The sequence below is a fragment of the Palaemon carinicauda genome, chromosome 22 (assembly GCF_036898095.1).
Source record: "Palaemon carinicauda isolate YSFRI2023 chromosome 22, ASM3689809v2, whole genome shotgun sequence".
NCBI lineage: Eukaryota > Metazoa > Arthropoda > Malacostraca > Decapoda > Palaemonidae > Palaemon > Palaemon carinicauda.
In genome coordinates, this window is record NC_090746.1 from 86,237,756 (window position 1) to 86,256,222 (window position 18,467).

The 18,467-nt window shown below is 40.6% G+C and overlaps 1 protein-coding gene across 4 annotated transcripts in view; it reads right to left on the bottom strand.

Annotated features, from left to right (window-relative positions):
- The window catches only part of LOC137616583 (uncharacterized), a 229,293-nt gene that overhangs the window by 50,444 nt on the left and 160,382 nt on the right, over positions 1–18,467 (bottom strand). For all 4 annotated transcript variants that reach the window (XM_068346468.1, XM_068346466.1, XM_068346467.1 and 1 more), the window contains exons 5-6: positions 15,728–16,503; positions 7,125–7,306 (exon numbers count right to left, since the gene is read on the bottom strand). In XM_068346468.1, coding sequence (XP_068202569.1) covers positions 7,125–7,306; positions 15,728–16,503 — 958 coding nt within the window. The remainder of the gene's footprint in view (positions 1–7,124; positions 7,307–15,727; positions 16,504–18,467) is intronic.

Sequence of the window (18,467 nt, forward strand, 5' to 3'; positions counted from 1 at the left end):
TATCCTACATATTAAAGTTTTATGGATGATATGGTGTTAACTTTCAGATTATTTTTTTCTATATAATACAATTCATTGTTTTATATTATGCTGTGATTTTAGGCTCTTGGTCCCCCTCTTTCCTAGTCCTAAAAAGAGTGCAATCTAAGTGCATGCCCAACACATGTGTCTGCTGGTCTTGGAAGGCTAATGCATTTCTAATATTGTATAAATACAATGCAGTAAAACATACAGCCAAGCAGCAAAATTCTGTCCCTTAAATAACAGTGAGAATAATAAAATCGAGTGTCAAATCGAGCGTCAACTCAAGGAGCGTAAAATTACCTCCTCCAATGAAAGCTAACCGCTTACTAACAGTAATGAATCTCTTAGCCTCAAACACACCAAAAAATTAAAAGCTGTCAGAAATGGATGTCATGTAATTTTCTGAAGTTTATTTTAGAATATGGCGATTATCTGCCAAGAATCTACCAAGTATTGAAATATCCAAATTTTTGCATATGGCAGGGGTAACTTTAGGGCCATAAAATTTAAACTATTGCAAATTTCTTAATAAAACTTTGTTACTGATAAGTCTTGGCACATAACACCAATTTTTTAAAAAAAAGCCATATTTCCCAGATTTTTTCAATCAATTTTAACATGCACTTAAAGTTGAATATTTGTAAAATGTTATTTTCATTAGTAAAATAAATTTTTGAATATACTTACCCGATAATCATGTAGCTGTCAACTCCGTTGCCCGACAGAAATCTACGGACGGGATACGCCAGCGATCGCTATACAAGAGGGGGGTGTACTCACCAGCGCCATCTGTGGTCAGGTACTCCAGTACTTCTTGACAACACCACCTCAATTTTTTCCTCGGTCCACTGGTTCTCTATGGGGAGGAAGGGTGGGTCAATTAAATCATGATTATCGGGTAAGTATATTCAAAAATTTATTTTACTAATGAAAATAACATTTTTCAATATTAATCTTACCCGATAATCATGTAGCTGATTCACACCCAGGGGGGTGGGTGAAAACCAGTGTACATGTTGATCAAGAAGCTAAGTATCCCGTATTTCATTTTATCAGTTATTCAAAATAACAAATGAAATTATAAGTACCTGGTAAGGAAGTCGACTTGAACCATTACTCTGCCTTTAATAAGTACGTCTTCCTTACTGAGCGCAGCGGTCCTCTTAGGAGGCTGAACAACTCTTAGGTGCTGAAGTATAAAGGGCTGCAACCCATACTAAAGGACCTCATCACAACCTCTAACCTAGGCGCTTCTCAAGAAAGAATTGACCACCCGCCAAATCAACTAGGATGCGGAAGGCTTCTTAGCCCACCGTACAACCCAAAACAACAATAAAAGCATTCAAGAGAAAGGTTAAAAAGGTTATGGGATTATGGGAATGTAGTGGCTGAGCCCTCACCTACTACTGCACTCGCTGCTACGAATGGTCCCAGGGTGTAGCAGTTCTCGTAAAGAGACTGGACATCTTTGAGATAGAATGATGCAAACATTGACTTGCTCCTCCAATAGGTTGCATCCATAATACTCTGCAGAGAACGGTTCTGTTTGAAGGCCACTGAAGTAGCCACAGCTCTCACTTCATGTGTCCTTACCTTCAGCAAAGCAAGGTCTTCATCCTTCATGTGAGAATGAGCTTCTCTAATCAGAAGCCTTATGTAATAAGAAACTGCGTTCTTAGACATAGGCAGCGAAGGTTTCTTAATAGCACACCATAAGGCCTCTGATTGTCCTCGCAAGGGTTTTGACCTTTTAAGATAGTACTTAAGAGCTCTGACAGGGCAAAGTACTCTCTCCCGTTCGTTACCCACCAAGTTGGAAAGGCTAGGAATATCGAACGATTTAGGCCAAGGACGTGAAGGAAGCTCATTTTTTGCCAAAAAACCGAGCTGTAAGGAACATGTAGCCGTTTCCGATGTGAAACCTATGTTCCTGCTGAAGGCGTGAACCTCACTTACTCTTTTGGCTGTTGCAAGGCAGACGAGGAAAAGAGTTTTGAGAGTGAGGTCTTTGAAAGAGGCTGACTGGAGAGGTTCAAATCTAGATGACATAAGGAACCTTAGGACTACGTCTAGATTCCAGCCTGGAGTGGACAACCGACGTTCTTTAGAGGTCTCAAAAGACCTAAGGATGTCCTGCAGATCTTTGTTGGAGGAAAGATCCAAGCCTCTGTGGCGGAAAACCGCTGCCAACATACTTCTGTACCCCTTGATCGTAGGAGCTGATAGAGATCTAACATTCCTAAGATGTAACAGGAAGTCAGCAACTTGGGTTACAGTGGTACTGGTAGAGGAAACTGCATTGGTTCTGCACCAGCTACGGAAGACTTCCCACTTAGATTGATAGACTCTGCGAGTGGATATCCTCCTTGCTCTGGCAATCACTCTGGCTGCCTCCTTCGAAAAGCCTCTAGCTCTAGAGAGTCTTTCGATAGTCTGAAGGCAGTCAGACGAAGAGCGTGGAGGCTTGGGTGTACCTTCTTTACGTGAGGTTGACGTAGAAGGTCCACTCTTAGAGGGAGAGTCCTGGGAACGTCGACCAGCCATTGCAGTACCTCTGTGAACCATTCTCTTGCAGGCCAAAGGGGAGCAACCAACGTCAGCCGTGTCCCTTCGTGAGAGACGAACTTCTGAAGAACCCTGTTGATGATCTTGAACGGCGGGAATGCATACAGGTCGAGGTGGGACCAATCCAGCAGAAAAGCATCCACGTGAACTGCTGTCCGTCCAATGTCGCGCCCCAGCCCGAGTCTGATGCGTCCGAGTAGAGATGAAGGTCGGGGGTCTGAACAGCTAATGAGAGACCCTCCTTGAGAAGAATGTTGTTCTTCCACCACGTTAGAGTAGCCCTCATCTCTTTGGAAACAGGAATAGAGACCGCCTCGAGCGTCATATCCTTGTTCCAGTGAGCTGCTAGATGGTACTGAAGGGGGCGGAGGTGGAGTCTCCCTAACTCGATGAACAGGGCTAACGATGAAAGAGTCCCTGTTAGACTCATCCACTGCCTCACCGAGCATCGGTTCTTCTTCAGCATGCTCAGGATGCACTCTAGGGCTTGGTTGATTCTTGGGGCCGACGGAAAAGCCCGAAAAGCTCGACTCTGAATCTCCATTCCCAGGTAAACGATGGTTTGGGAAGGAACGAGCTGGGACTTCTCTAAATTGACCAAGAGACCCAGTTCCTTGGTCAAATCCAAAGTCCATCTGAGACTCTCCAGACAGCGACGACTTGTGGGGGCTCTTAAAAGCCAGTCGTCTAAATAAAGGGAGGCTCTGATGTCTGCCAAGTGAAGGAATTTCGCAATATTCCTCATCAGTCGCGTAAACACAAGGGGTGCCGTGCTTAGGCCAAAGCACAGGGCTTGGAATTGGTACACAACCTCTCCAAAGACGAATCTCAGAAAAGGTTGGGAGTCTGGATGGATGGGAACGTGAAAGTAGGCGTCTTTCAGATCCAACGAGACCATCCAGTCCTCCTGCCTGACCGCTGCTAGGACCGACTTCGTCGTCTCCATAGTGAACGTCTGCTTGGTGACATAAGCATTGAGCGCACTGACGTCCAGCACCGGTCTCCAACCTCCTGTCTTCTTGGCCACCAGGAAGAGACGGTTGTAAAAGCCCGGGGATTGATGGTCCCGGACTATCACCACTGCCTCCTTCTGTAACAGGAGCGACACCTCTTGATGTAACGCTAGCCTCTTGTCCTTCTCCTTGTAGTTGGGAGAGAGGTTGATGGGAGATGTGGTCAGAGGGGGATTGCGGCAGAACGGAATTCTGTAACCCTCCCTTAGCCACTTGACAGACTGAGCGTCTGCACCTCTTCTTTCCCAGGCTTGCCAGAAGGTCTTGAGTCTGGCTCCTACAGCTGTCTGGAGAGGAGGGAAGTCAAAGCTTGCTTTTCGTGGACTTGGCACCTTTCTTGGACTTGCCCCTGTGACTGTCTCCACGGGAACTTCCTCGGCTGGGGGCTCTGCCACGAAAGGGCGGAATGAATCTGGTAGCAGGTGTATCAGCTACAGGGGTGCGGTAAGATCTCGGCACTGAAGGTACGATTTTAGCCTTACGTGCTGAAGAGGCCATGAGGTCATGCGTATCTTTCTGGATAAGAGCCGCAGCCATCTCCTTGATTAGCTCCTCCGGAAACAGGAACTTGGAGAGAGGAGCAAACATCAACTGTGACCTCTGGCAAGGGGTGATACCAGTAGATAAGTAGGAGCATAGATGTTCCCTTTTCTTGAGGACTCCTGAGACAAAAATAGAAGCAAGTTCGCCAGAACCATCGCGAATTGCTCTGTCCATACAGGACATGATCAGCATGGCCGAGTCTTTGTCAGAAGGGGCAGTCTTCTTGCTCAAGGCCCCCAGGCACCAATCGAGGAAATTAAAAATTTCGAAGGCGCGAAAGACTCCCTTCAACAAGTGGTCCAGATCAGAAAAAGTCCAGCAGACCTTGGAGCGTCTCATAGCCGACCTACGGGGAGAGTCAACCAAACTTGAGAAGTCGGCCTGGGCAGAGGCAGGGACCCCCAAGCCTGGTTCCTCTCCCGTGGCATACCAGACGCCCAACTTAGAAGCCAGCTTAGGAGGAGGAAACACAAAAGATGTCCTTCCCAGTTGCTGCTTGGACTGCAACCAATCCCCTAAAACCCTCAAAGCTCTCTTTGATGATCTGGCGAGGACAAGCTTGGTGTAGGCAGACGTAATAGGCTGCATGCCTAGAGAAAACTCGGATGGGGGAGAACGAGGGGTTGCAGAAACGAAGTGTTCAGGGTATAACTCTCTGAACAGAGTCAGGACCTTACGAAAGTCTAATGAAGGTGGCGACGACTTGTGTTCCTCCACATCAGAAGAAGGATCATCCAGGTGAGCAGCTTCATCCTCAGAAACCTCATCTCCTGAGAGTTGAGAAGCGAGAGGTAACGGTATAGCGGCATGCTGAATGGCTGAATCCTGTAGAACGGGTGCATGCGCACTTGCGGATCCATCATCACGCCTCTGCTGAAGAGGATGAGGGCTGGCAATGACAAAGTCATGAGGCTGAGGTGAAGGAGGTTCTGCGGAGGTCTGAGGAGCAAGCGTGGTCAGAAGCGAATGCTGTAAGGCATGAGGCTCATGCTGCATGGTATGCGGTTCGTGTTGAATGGGAAGAGGCTCATGCTGCGAAGAATGCGGCTGCTGCATGCGTTGAGGAGGCTGCCTCATGGCATGAGGTTCCTGCCTCAAGGGTTGCGTCTGCCTCAAGGGTTGAGGAGGTTGCTGCGCAGAGAGAGGCTCTTGCCTCAAGGGTTGAGGCGGTTGCCGCATAGCATGAGGCTGCTGCCTCATGGGTGGAGGAGGTTGCCGCAACGCATGAGGCTCCTGCCTCATGGGTGGAGGAGGTTGCCGCAACGCATGAGGCTCCTGCCTCAAGGGTTGAGGAGGTTGCCGCATAGCAAGAGGCTCCTGCCTCAAGGTAAGAGGAGGTTGCTGCATAGCGCTGGTACCTGGCAACTCCCAATGCGGCAGCTCACGCATGGAGGCAGGAGGAGCCTCAACATCATACGTCTGGCAGGGTGGACTGCGCAGAGGTGGAGGAGCGCTCGCAGGAGGAGGTGTGCTAACCTTCTCTGCCTGAAACTCCTGCATCAAAACCGCAAGCTGAGACTGCATTGTCTGCAGCATAGACAACTTGGGATCAACAGAAGTTGGCTGCCTCATAGCATGAGGTTCAGCAGAGGCCTGTTGAGGCATCGCCTTACCTCTCTTAGGAGGTGTGCAGTCATCAGATGACTGCGGCGAGTCCGAACTGGCCCAGTGGCTACACTTGGGCCGTTGGACTCGCTCGGCTGGGACCTTACGTTTAAGAGGTCGTGAGACCTGGGTCCAGCGTTTCCTCCTGGAAACATCTTCCGCAGACGAGGAATTTAAGGGCTCAATCGTCTGGGAGTGGAAGTGACGATCTCTATCAGATACGCCCGCAACCACTGAGGATACAACTGTGCGCCGATCAAGGCCTGCCGAACCCTTTTGCCCTTCGACTTTGCTTCTCCCCTGGGCTTGGGAGCTTGCAAGAGGTCCCGGACTGGGAGGACGACTGGCACGCACAGAAGTATCCTCATGCGCAACACTGACACTGACACTAGGCACAGCACTGGCACTAACACTTCCCACTGCACTTTTCACTTTAAGTTCCTTGACATCTGCCAAGAGAAGATTGTGGTCACTCACTAAAGACTCCACCTTATCACCTAGAGCCTGAATGGCACGTAACATATCCGACATATCAGGCTGAGCACTCGTAATAGGTTCGGGGGTCACCACCACAGGGGAAGGAAAAGGTTGAGGATCATGGGGGGAGGAATAAACCAAAGAGCGAGAAGAACTCCTCCTAACTCTCTCCCTCTCTAACCTAGTCGTATACTTGAGGAATTCATTAAAATCGAATTCCGAAAGCCCAGCACATTCCCCACATCGATCTTCCAACTGACAGGATTTTCCCCTACAGTCGGAACAAACGGTGTGAGGATCAACCGAGGCCTTCGGAAGACGCCTACTACAAGTCCTAACACTACATCGCCTTTGTCTAGGAGCTTGAGAGTGGTCGGACATCTTGAATTTAGAGAACAGTCAAGGGGGAATTCCAAAGTAAAGCAAAGATCGTTAACCAATAAATCAATTTAATTCCAAAAGCTATCTAAGCTAAGGGAAAAGCTTCCTGTATAGCGAAGGCTAAATTTTAGAGCAATACTTCACCAAAACCGTGAACAAAGACTCCAAAATCAACAGCGTATCCATGTAGGTCTTGCCGGCGGCACGACAGAGGAAAAATTGAGGTGGTGTTGTCAAGAAGTACTGGAGTACCTGACCACAGATGGCGCTGGTGAGTACACCCCCCTCTTGTATAGCGATCGCTGGCGTATCCCGTCCGTAGATTTCTGTCGGGCAACGGAGTTGACAGCTACATGATTATCGGGTAAGATTAATATTGAAAAAAATTTTTTACTGTAATAGTGAAATCACTTGTTACCAGACTCTTGACCAATTCCCAAGAATCACATTAGAGAAGTCATTTAAATTTACAGTACTACAGTAAATCAATATACAAAATAATAATGCACTTCTTACTTGTTCAGATGCTTCAACTGATGCACCCAGTTCTACATTACTACCAGGAGAGATGCTTAGCTTATCCAATAGAACTCGCGTATGGGTTAATGCTGCATCCCTTTCTTCATTTGCTAACTTTATTCTAGACATCATGGCTTCATCTCGGACTTTCTGGGCTGCATGGATCTGACTAACCATTTCTAATATGAAATACAATGAAAAAAAAAGGACATCAAAATCAAAGAGGATTTATATGACGTCTTAAATTCTACACTCCATTCTGCTTTCTTCAGATATATAGTGATCACAAACCAGAACTAAACTACATATTCAGAAGTAAAATCGGTACAGTATTCTATAAATCTGCAATAAATACTCGCACTACTTAACCACCAACAATACTCCAGATGCATAAAAAATATTCTCGCTATGCAAATGACACATTATCTTTATATCCGAGTTTCATCTACTTCTTGACAAACAAATCACTTTGCTATTGCAATAAAGGCCAATGGGGCTGACGATAAAAACCAAAAACTGAAAATATCTAATAAAGTACAGTACTTGACCCACATTGAATTCTGTTTTTTTTTATGGTTTGCACTTCACACTTCAAACGTTTAATTTTTCAAAAACATTTCAAACACGCTCATACTGAAATTTATCACAATTATAATACAAAACACAAAACACAAATATATCAACTTCTCTCTCATTCTTTACTAGCTACTAAATCTAAGTCAATAATGTTTTAGTTTCTGCACTTCGTCAATGAAACTAATCATTAAAATCAGTAGTGTATCATTAATAGACTAATAAGACCACAGAGTCACATATATATAGTAGAGAATATCAAAGCAAGATGTACTCTTACCAGTTGCACCAATTTGCATTCTCATTCATTGTGCATAAGCTTTGTTTTTCAGTAATATAAAAATTATAGCATGGCAAAGCAAAAGATGGACAAGTAGGTAAGAAGACTCCATTGGGAAAGAAAAAGGCAAAATGATATGCCTCTGAGAAATGAAAAGATGCAATGAAGCACCTTTAATCATCTGTAAGGATATACAGTACAAGACAAAGCTGAAAGCAGTACCACGTTATGTGGTTATTTCATCAATGATCTGCATATGTCTTGGTGTAAGAGGGTCACTTTAGACTTATAATTTCATGCAAAATAACCAGGTCAGAATCTGGATACCAGTATCAAGAAATTTAATAAACTTTAAGACCCCAATAATGATGATAGAGTACAGTTCCCTTTTCCAAAATGCATATAAATTAGTATTTAGCATGGAAAATATTCATGATAGTCCAATATTTGAGATCTAAAGATCCTTTTGTACCCACACAAACCAAAGTCATGATACAATAATTGAATTTTAACAATAAAATTGGATACTTCTAACCTCATCTGATGTTCATATTGCTTTTCCCTGGAAGCTCAGTTATATCCACGTTTATCGATAAAATACAACAAATTCCCATGCTCTTTCCTTCTAATAGACTTTGGCCTCTAGCAAAGTAATGAGACAATTTACTGCCTCCTGACTTTGTCTACAGTCTTGAAGTTAACTATTCCCTATCCTTTAGACACCTAAAATCAGTGGAGAGAAAGGAGGACTTGTGTATGAATATTAGGAGAGTATAAAATTAAATTTCATTACCAAACTTTTTGTTTATTTTTATGAACCTTCAACAATGTTCATATTGGTGACTCCAACACACTAGGTATGCAGTTAATTAAATAGTCATGCCTTCTCCATCATGAGACTCAATACTACACAGTATTCAGATCTACTCAAACTGTCTTCCAAACCAACCATTGTATGCAGATCTCAATAGACTGTGCCACTCAGTCCATCTTTTGCATTTAAACCTCCTCCAAACTGTGCCATCAACACCATTCTTTGCATTCAAATTTCCAGGGAATGTGCCATTCATACCTTCCTTTGCATTCAGATCTCCTTCAAACTGTACCATCATTTGCATTCAGATCTAAAGATTGTGCCTTCCAGACTATCCTTTGCCTTTGGATCTCCCCAGACTATCATCTAAACCACCCATTACATTCAGATCTAGCCCGACTGTGCCGACCAGGCCATCTTTTGCATTTAAATCTCCTCCAAACTGTGCCATCAACACCATCCTTTGCCTTCAGATCACCCAAAACTGTCATCCAAACCATACGTTACATGCAGATGTTACCAGACTGCCAATCATATCATCTTTTGCATTCTAATCTTAACAGACTGTGCTATTCAGTCTTGTCTTTTGCATTCAGATTTCCCTAGACTGTGCCTTCCAGACCATCCTTTGTCTTTAAATCTCATGTGACTGAACCATTCAGACCATCCTTTAAATTCAACATTTACCAGACTGTGCTATTCAGACCATCCTTTGCCTTCAGCTCTCCCCAAACTAAGCCATTCAGACCATCTTTTGCATTCACATCTGCCCATACTCTTCCATTTAGATTATCTTTTGTCTTTAAATCTCCCTAAACACTTGCAACACTGCCTTCTAGGCCATTCATTGCCCTCAGATTTCCCCCAAACCGTCATCCAGACCACCCTTTGCATTCAAAACTTGTCTGACCGTGTCATCCAGACCATCTTATCCATTCAAAACTCCAGACTGTACCATCCACACCATACTTTTCATTTAGACCTTCTCCAGACTGTGCCATTCAGACCCTCCTTTGCATTCAGATTTCCCCAGAGTGAGCCATCAAGACCCCACTTGCATTCAAATCTCCTCACACTGTGGGATACATTGGTAATCCTTAAATATAAAAGGCAAAAATAATATTAGTGATGTTGTTTATCCCAACTTTACCTTGGTTTCTATGCCATAAAATGACAAATTCAGAGATAATTTGTATTTTTCCTAGCTATAAAAACAAGAGTCCTTTACATAATTGAGATAACAGCGATGCTGAAACACCACAAATAAAATATTATAATGATTATAGACCAAGGTGTAAACAAGTGTTCAGTAGTTATCAACTGGGAGCGTAGAGGCCTCAGCCCCGTGCTTGTTCGCCGAGTAGTCACTTTGATTGCCGCTGGAACTTTCTAGGGGGGTTGGTGATGGCAGGAAAGTATGAATAAAGGACTTAGGTTTCTATAATGAAACATCATTATATTTGCTGGCATGAAATATCACGAAAATGCCGAAAATTCTATGTTCACGCAGTCGTAAATTTGCGTGTTTTTAATTTCACTCATAACTATTTTTTCCCCCAACCAGATCTTTACACAGAACGTGTGCATAATCACCCTCTGTTACGAGTATACATGTCAATGAGAGTGATCTGTTTGGTAGTAATAAACTTACATGTCCACTGGTTTAGTGAAGTGGTTGAAATCACGCACAAATGGAACTAAAAAAAGCCATTGTCAGAGGCTTTACAAAAGCCGGACTGTAATAATTACGTCATACATGTGGTGAAAGGATTTGTCACAGAAGTGCGTATTAGTAGCTTATTAGTACATGTAAACATATTAGTCATCATCTTGCATGTTATCTTTTACTGATTACCAGTAAAATGAAAAAATGTTTTAATCAATTAGAGGTATATACGCTACGTTATAATATCATGATTCCTACACAGTAGATGATGAAAATAAATATTACATGTACACTTTTGAAAGAAAAAAAAAAATAAAAGGAATAATATTAAATTAGTAAATAAAAGCATTACTATTAGTGAAGGCCAATGAAGTTGATTATTAAGTTAAAACATAGTACAGTAAGTGAGAGGCAATATAATATGGCAATTTTTTAGATGTTACTTTTATAGTGGAGCAGACTTGAATTCTCGCAAAGTATCTTGCACGAAATAAATTCCTGTTCAAACTGGTTGGAAAATTATCCCAGGATTCCTCATCTCAAACACCGTAAGTGGTGAGAGTTCAGGTTCCTTACACCTTATGCACCAGTAGTGTGATTATACAGCAGGTCCACAACCTGTGCAAAAAGGGACACTGCCCAGAAAGTCTCCGAGTCATATCGATGGGTCATATGTTTACCTATGAGATGTCTGGTTCCAACCAAGTAACATAGGCATCATAATGGGTTTGGCTGGTTCCTCAGTATCAGGTGAGAAGGTTGACAAGGAATCTTGCAAGCGCACTCAAGTGAGCTGGGGTGCTCATAGTCGGGGAGCAAGTGTTAAAAAAATGGGCTCCATGCTTATTTTTAGTATGCAAGTATGAGAGGTGTCTTATTTTTTTTTCATTTTATAGTGCGGATTACGAACATGAATAGCGATAAACTTAAAAACTGTTAGGAAAGACAATATGAAGATGGCCATTGAAATGGCTGCAACGTAAAAATTAGAAATTTACGGTACAGTTATTACTGATAACGCATGTGTTATAGAGGTCTAGAAGTATTATTTTTGAAAAGTAAATCATAGATTAAGATTATAATGAGCTCAAAGATAGATTGGTTTGAACAACATTATGGCAACCAAACTGGCAGCTGAAGGAACCAAAGGAACTAACAAGATGATTCTTGGCCCCTTGAAATTCTTAAAACTTAAAAAGAATGTGTTAAATTACGCTTTAATGTTATAAAACTTGAAAAGATGCTTGTTTTCAATAACAGGTTTGATGAATCTATATAAAATCATGGTGACACCATTCTCAGGTTGCCTCTAAGGTGAAGAGAAAGAAATCTGTTTATAGCTCTCAATGTGTCTTATGTCGGTCACAGACTTCATAGGCATTTGTTGTGAACTGGGTGATGAAAAGGGCTACTTAAAAGAAGGTACTTTGTAACTGAAGAATTTTCAGTATACTGTACAGTTGAAAATGTAAAAATGATAAATGACATAGGAGTTGTTGCCAGTTGATCACCCATAAACAAGTAGTAAAGTAAAAAAGAAGTACTTAGAGAATATCTAAGGTAAAGAAAAAGACGAAGAATAAGGTAATGAAGAGCAAGCAAACAAATACATGTGCTCAAATATCATCTCATGCAATATCTGTTTCTTCTATGATATTGGAGATACAGGAGAAACTTTGCAAAGTTGCGCCAGATAATGCAGGAAAAAATTTAAACAAGGCTGTGTAGCTGAGTAAAAATCAAATTTGTGTCAGATTGGCTAACACAATCAATGCCTGAGCAATAGATGCTATGTACTACCGTACATATTAGACAAAGCATGTAACAAATGTTCTTAAGGGTTACAAAATAAAAGATGATAGTGGTAAAGTAGATACATACTAATATTGCCCATGCTGCCTCTACAACTGAATTGATTGAAGCCTTTTCGGAAGCTTTATGCGAGGGGAAGGGTTATGATATGGGAACTTTAGAAGCAGCATGTAAGTCCTTTTGCTCTGTTAATGATGTTAGTGAAGGCAAAATGATAATTGGAAGCAACTTGAGAATTTCATAGAAATAGAATTATTGGAGGACATTATTAGAGGATCGCATCATGTGTTCTCAAAAAGATAAGAAAAAATTCTGGAATATACATGCACTCAGATATAGTGCTATGTAGATTTATACATTGTGCAGCAGACAATTTTGAATTTTGTGGGGACACTGTAGATGGTAAAAGAACATTACATGGCTTCTTAATGACAAAATATCAGGTCAAGGAGGAAAATAATAATATTGTATCACTTGTTTTGAAGCCTTCAAATACCAAATCTTTACTAAATGTAAATATAAAGTTCACCAAGGGAAACCATATAGTTTAACAATAATGTATGAAGCAAAGCTCACTAATCTTGCTTAGTTACTACAGTAGTACAGTTGAAGTTCATCTCAGAAGAACCCTAAATGTATAGCCTTGAAGAAAGGAATAAAGATGATTACAGTTGTTCCAAGACAGAATTTATCTTATCTCTCACTTAGCCAAGATATGTGTCATTAATAGGAATAACAAAACCCGTGTTGAAAGTGTCCACGTTATCTTTGATTGCAGCCTCACCTACAGATCATTCTGTTCAGCTTACTTTTATGAAGTATTCAGAGAATGTCAATTCCCTGGTACTTGGATCTGGCAATAGAGTTGTTGAGACTGTAGACATGGCATTATATAAGCCTCTTAAAAAGCTTCAAATGCTAGAAGAGACACTCTAGGGAATGGATACTAAAACCTGCTCACAATTTTGGCAGTTATCTTTGATTTCAATTTCCAAAAATTTTGAAATCATTTCTATCCAATTACTTTACTATCAGTGCAAAGAATCTAAGGCCTCTGCCATGCTTAATTTTCTCATAAATAAAGTTATATCTGTATATTATATTTCCATTAACATTTTGATTTCTAGACTCAAAATATTTTTGAGACTATCATCATTCAAATTTTTTTTAGACACCAAAAACTATGAAAATGAGTCATACCCCATGCTCGCATATTGAAGGATCCCACAAGGTGACACTTGCCTCAAACAAATTAGGCGAGTGTGTGCTTCTCCCTTCTGTAGGCAAAACGATCAGGTTATCATCATCTTTCTGGAATATGCTCTGAAAAGCTAGGGTGCTCAGGTAAAGGCACTCATCCTCGCTTGCTAAACTTTGCAAGGGGACAATCTTGAGGTACGTGTGGGTGCGCATGTATGCGCTTAGGTGAACCAGAGTAGCTTGCATGTTAGAAGGCATACTCGCCAACACTACGGTACTCCATAGATGTACTTTTCCTGTAGGAAGGGCAATTAGAAGTTATGTCTCTTTTGGAAGTCTCAGTAGATGATTGAGACTAAGGTGGAGGTGGTCTGCTATCAAGGTAGAAGAGCAGATGACATCTCTTGTAAGAGCAGCAACAGTCCTTGCGGCACCCTCGCAGCAAGAACCTCCACTAACCATGCCTTGGAAGGAGAACCTTGCTGCCCCAAGGATGGCCACAACATAAATAAGGCATTACCCATCTTTAAAGACGAATACAGGCCCTTGAGTGGAGGCTCTCCTATTTCGCTAGGGGAAACGGCAAGGTCGTCCTGCCCAAAACTTTTACCTTAACCTAAAGTGCCACCACTCTTAACCAACTGGCTTCCAGATTAGACTGATGGGGAACAGTCACTGGTCAACGTAACGGGGGGTCAGAGAAAGAAGGCTGGATCTTTTCAACTTTAAGGATGACCCCGGACGCAAAGAATCCCTTTTGGACTTCCTCCTTCTACCATATGCTACCCACTGGTAGGGTAATCACTTCCGACACAAGGAGAGGCTGACTGCAGGAGAGGCTCAAGAGGTGTGGATCAGTCTCCTTGAAGCTCATTAAGGTGCCGCATTTATTGTCAGATACCCCTCGACATTTCCGCATTCTGCAAGCATCCCGACTAAAGATACATAGTCGCTTACACGCTGGAAAAGAAGAAAAAGAATTAAAAAATTTCCAAAATATTCTAGGCAGTGAGAATATCTGTCCTCACTGACAGCTGCTGTCAAACTGACTACTCAGTGAGCAAGCAAGGGGACGAAGCTTCCCTTCTCCTAATCGGTTACTACCAATTGTTTACACCTCGTTATAAAATTTTAAACTGCCGTGTATTTCAGCTTTGCTGTTATCTCTCCTACAAAAAGGACAATGGTTTGTATTTGTATAGGAACAAATAATGATTAAGTACTGTACTGTACAGTATTGTACTTCATATGAAAACTTATTGACTACATTCAATGATTTCAACAATGTAGGAAAAAAATATCATAAATTTACAGTAACCAAAATCTTACAATTGTCTATGATTAGATTGAATAAAGATCTGTGAAAGAAAAACAAGAGCAGTGATAGGACTTTTGAAATAATTCAAGAATTCTCTTATATTTGAAACTTTCTGGTCGTCATATTACAGAGCTTTGATTTAATAATTTCCTTAAAAACTGTCCGTGAAAAAATAGGAAATAGCTACCATGAATCAAGCATCAAAACAATATGATGCCATCAAAGGGAAGATACTTTTTTCTACAATATCTTATGCTCTCCTCTAACTAGAATATACTATCTATATATATAACTCCGGAGTTCCTACGCTAATCCATCACTGATATACACTATATAATAATATAACCTAAGGTCCTGAACTTTTGACATGTTTTCTGTATACACTAAACTACCTAGATGAAAATAAAACACTAAGATAACCTACAGGACAGCACTATTCAAGAGTATCACTCATATCAAATAATTCAGTATGGCTACTGTACTTAGTTTTTAACTACAAGCTCATTGTTCGAAAGAAAATATTAATTTAGTCAACAATTTCAAATCCTAATAAATATACTACTTTTGTATCACCAAACTACAGTATTAACCCTTTTATCCCCAAAGGACGTACTGGTACGTTTCACAAAACTCATCCCTTTACCCCAATGGACGTACCGGTACGTCCTTGCAAAAAACTGCTATTTACAATATTTTTTGCATATTTTTGATAATTTTTTGAGAAACTTCAGGCATTTTCCAAGAGAATGAGACCAACCTGACCTCTCTCTGACAAAAATTAAGGCTGTTAGAGCAATTTTAAAAAATATACTGCAAAATGTGCTTGAAAAAAAATAACCCCTGGGGGTTAAGGGTTGGAAATTTCCAAATACTGTGAGGGTAAAAGGGTTAAATAATAAACATCTGCAAAATTCAACAAAATCATGAGGAACTTTACCTGTAATGGCACCTGGCTGCAATCCACACTCTGTGTAGGAATCAAGAGATGCTTTTATGATTTGAATTTCCATCTTAGCCTGATGTAACTCGGCCATCAATTTACGATTATTGCACTTTGTGGTATTTAGTTCAGCTACTAATGTTTGAATAAATCTCCATTGTACTTCCAATGCATGCATTTCCTCAGATTCACCTTCACTTTGCCCACTTTCTTTTATGTTGTCCATAAGGTTATTTTCTTTACCAAAAATGGCAGTTCTGTAAAGATTTCGCGTCCCTCGCTTCTTATTAGTGAATGGGAGACTACTGCATTCACCTTGAGACTCTGTTATGCAAGGCTCACTCACATGTCGACTTATGTCAGTAGTCCTCCTTACAGGCTCTAAATTCTCATGAGGAAGTGGCAAGCTACTGTAGTCTATTGCTCCTGGAAGCTTAGTCTCGGGTTGGTCAAGATATACAGAACCTTCCAAATGACTGACACCGGTCTGGCATGTAATATATTGGCTACTTTGTGATATGTTATCTTGATTTGTAGTGTTAGAAGTATTAGGGGCCAATAAGCAAGGAATACCATGGCAAGGTGATACTGCTCCAAGGGGAAAATTCCCATTGAGACAAGGAGGATGGGAATTACTATTGACTCTTGGAGTAGCAGGAAGGCTATGCGAGTGCTGATGTGGCTTTTTGAAGTGTTTACAATGAAGTGAACCATTGCTCAGTCGTGATGCACTTCCACGATAAGAAGCTGGGCCGCAATCCTCTTCAGTTTCACTGAAAAAAATAATCAACTTTTAAAACTCTTAAAACATATCTTGTATTTTGATCAATAAATACTAAACACAAATGCTAAATACTATGGTGCGTTCCATTATAAACAATCATATATGGAACTATTCTATATCAATCTTGAATTTTTAAATGAGAAAAACATATCTTGAATTCTTAAGAAAGAAAAACATTTCTTGAATTAAGATATATTATGTCACTACTTACCTAGGATTCACCTCTTTTTTTTCTTCCCTAAAGAAGGATATTTGACATAAAACGTAAAACTACAAAAACTTTCCCACTCATTGTACAAAACTCCCTTCCCATAGGAATTAGCAAAGCTATAATCACGGTGAGAGTGGAGAGGTGGCTCCAGCTAAAGTGCCTGCCATATCAATAAAACATTATTCTTTTGCAGCAGAATAACAGTTAACATTTAAAACTAAAAATCACTGTTAGGAAGGCAGTGGTGGAATGGGGAATCTCATTGAATTTATTTTGTGATTACCACATTAACCTGTATACTGTAAAGTGGTAGTGGTAACCATTTGGAACCAATATTAAATAAATTCAAGAAAATCAGTCATCTTCCATTGCTTTATCTTTGCATAATAACACTCCACTCTGACGCATATCTCGTCTCTAGGAACATGATTTACTAAATGAGCAATTCCTATAAACTACCAATTTTTTAGGACTGTTACTAAATCATAAAATTAGGGAGACAAAACATCCCACAGTGAAAGATCAATTTTTTCTCCTTCAGTGCACGAGAGAGGAGAGCAGACAAGAGGAGGAGGTAGTTAGTGTAATGATTGTTTGTAGCAAGTAAGATTGTTGGTATAACTGAAGGTCTGTTTGTTTAATTTTTTCAATTTAGCCAGTTGAGAGTGGTAGTAAAAGTTCTGAAATTGCTTTTTTCGACTGACCACAGCAGGAGCACATTATCATTTTGAATGTTAAGATTCATTCATTTACTTATATGGGAAGTATTTTATTAATTCATTGGAAGTATTTTATTAATTCATCAGTATTATTTCATCTTTGCTTGGTCTGGTTATAAATAATAAATTGTTTATTATTATCAATTCTGATTATAGTGTAATATTTTAGTTAGCTAGGAGAGCTCATAAGGGTTTATTTTTACCTATTTGCAGATTGCACTGCCTCTTTTCCTCTAACCTCCTCTTTGATTGATTGATTGATTTGGAGTTTTCTGACATTTCTGACATCTAAGGTCATTGACGCCATCCTCTTTGATTGAAGGCAACTCATTTCCCTCTTCTTGTGAATGCCAACATTGATTTGTTTCACTGGTATTATATTAAACTGAGTGATGATGAATTTTGCTCTATAAGCAATTAAAGATTTGAATTGTTCTAGGATGATGTTGATGCAGATGATGACATGGCCTGCCTAAGAAAGTGTATTTGACTGCTCAGTCAACTTGACTGGAGTTATCATTAGCCCAAGGAGCTTTGGTACTGCCACTTTACAGACTTCTATTCTAGTGTGGGCGACGGTGTCCATTGCATATTCTATACATATAAAATTTCTTTTGTTAGTTTCAAGTCGGCTTTTAGTTTTGGTGAATATAATTTTAAGGATAATATTAAGTTTATAATAACTGGTGCATGCTCATTAATATGCCAATCATCTAACGTTCTACAAACAAAATTGAGAAGGCAGTTAGAGTATTAATTGAAAGGTCAATGCATAAGTCACCTGTCTGAACATGAAAGTGCGTAGACTCTCCAGTATTAAGGAGTCCCACATCTTTATTTTCCACAATTGATCATATAATGTTGCCCCTTGTGTTTGCTAAAATGTCGCCCCATAAAGGATGTCTATAATTTAAATCTACCAGTAAGAGAAAAGGTTTAGTGAGTTGTTGAATCATCTCTACCAAATAATTATCAGACATGTTGTCACTTGGAGGTAGGTAAAAAGAGAAAATTGTGTATTTT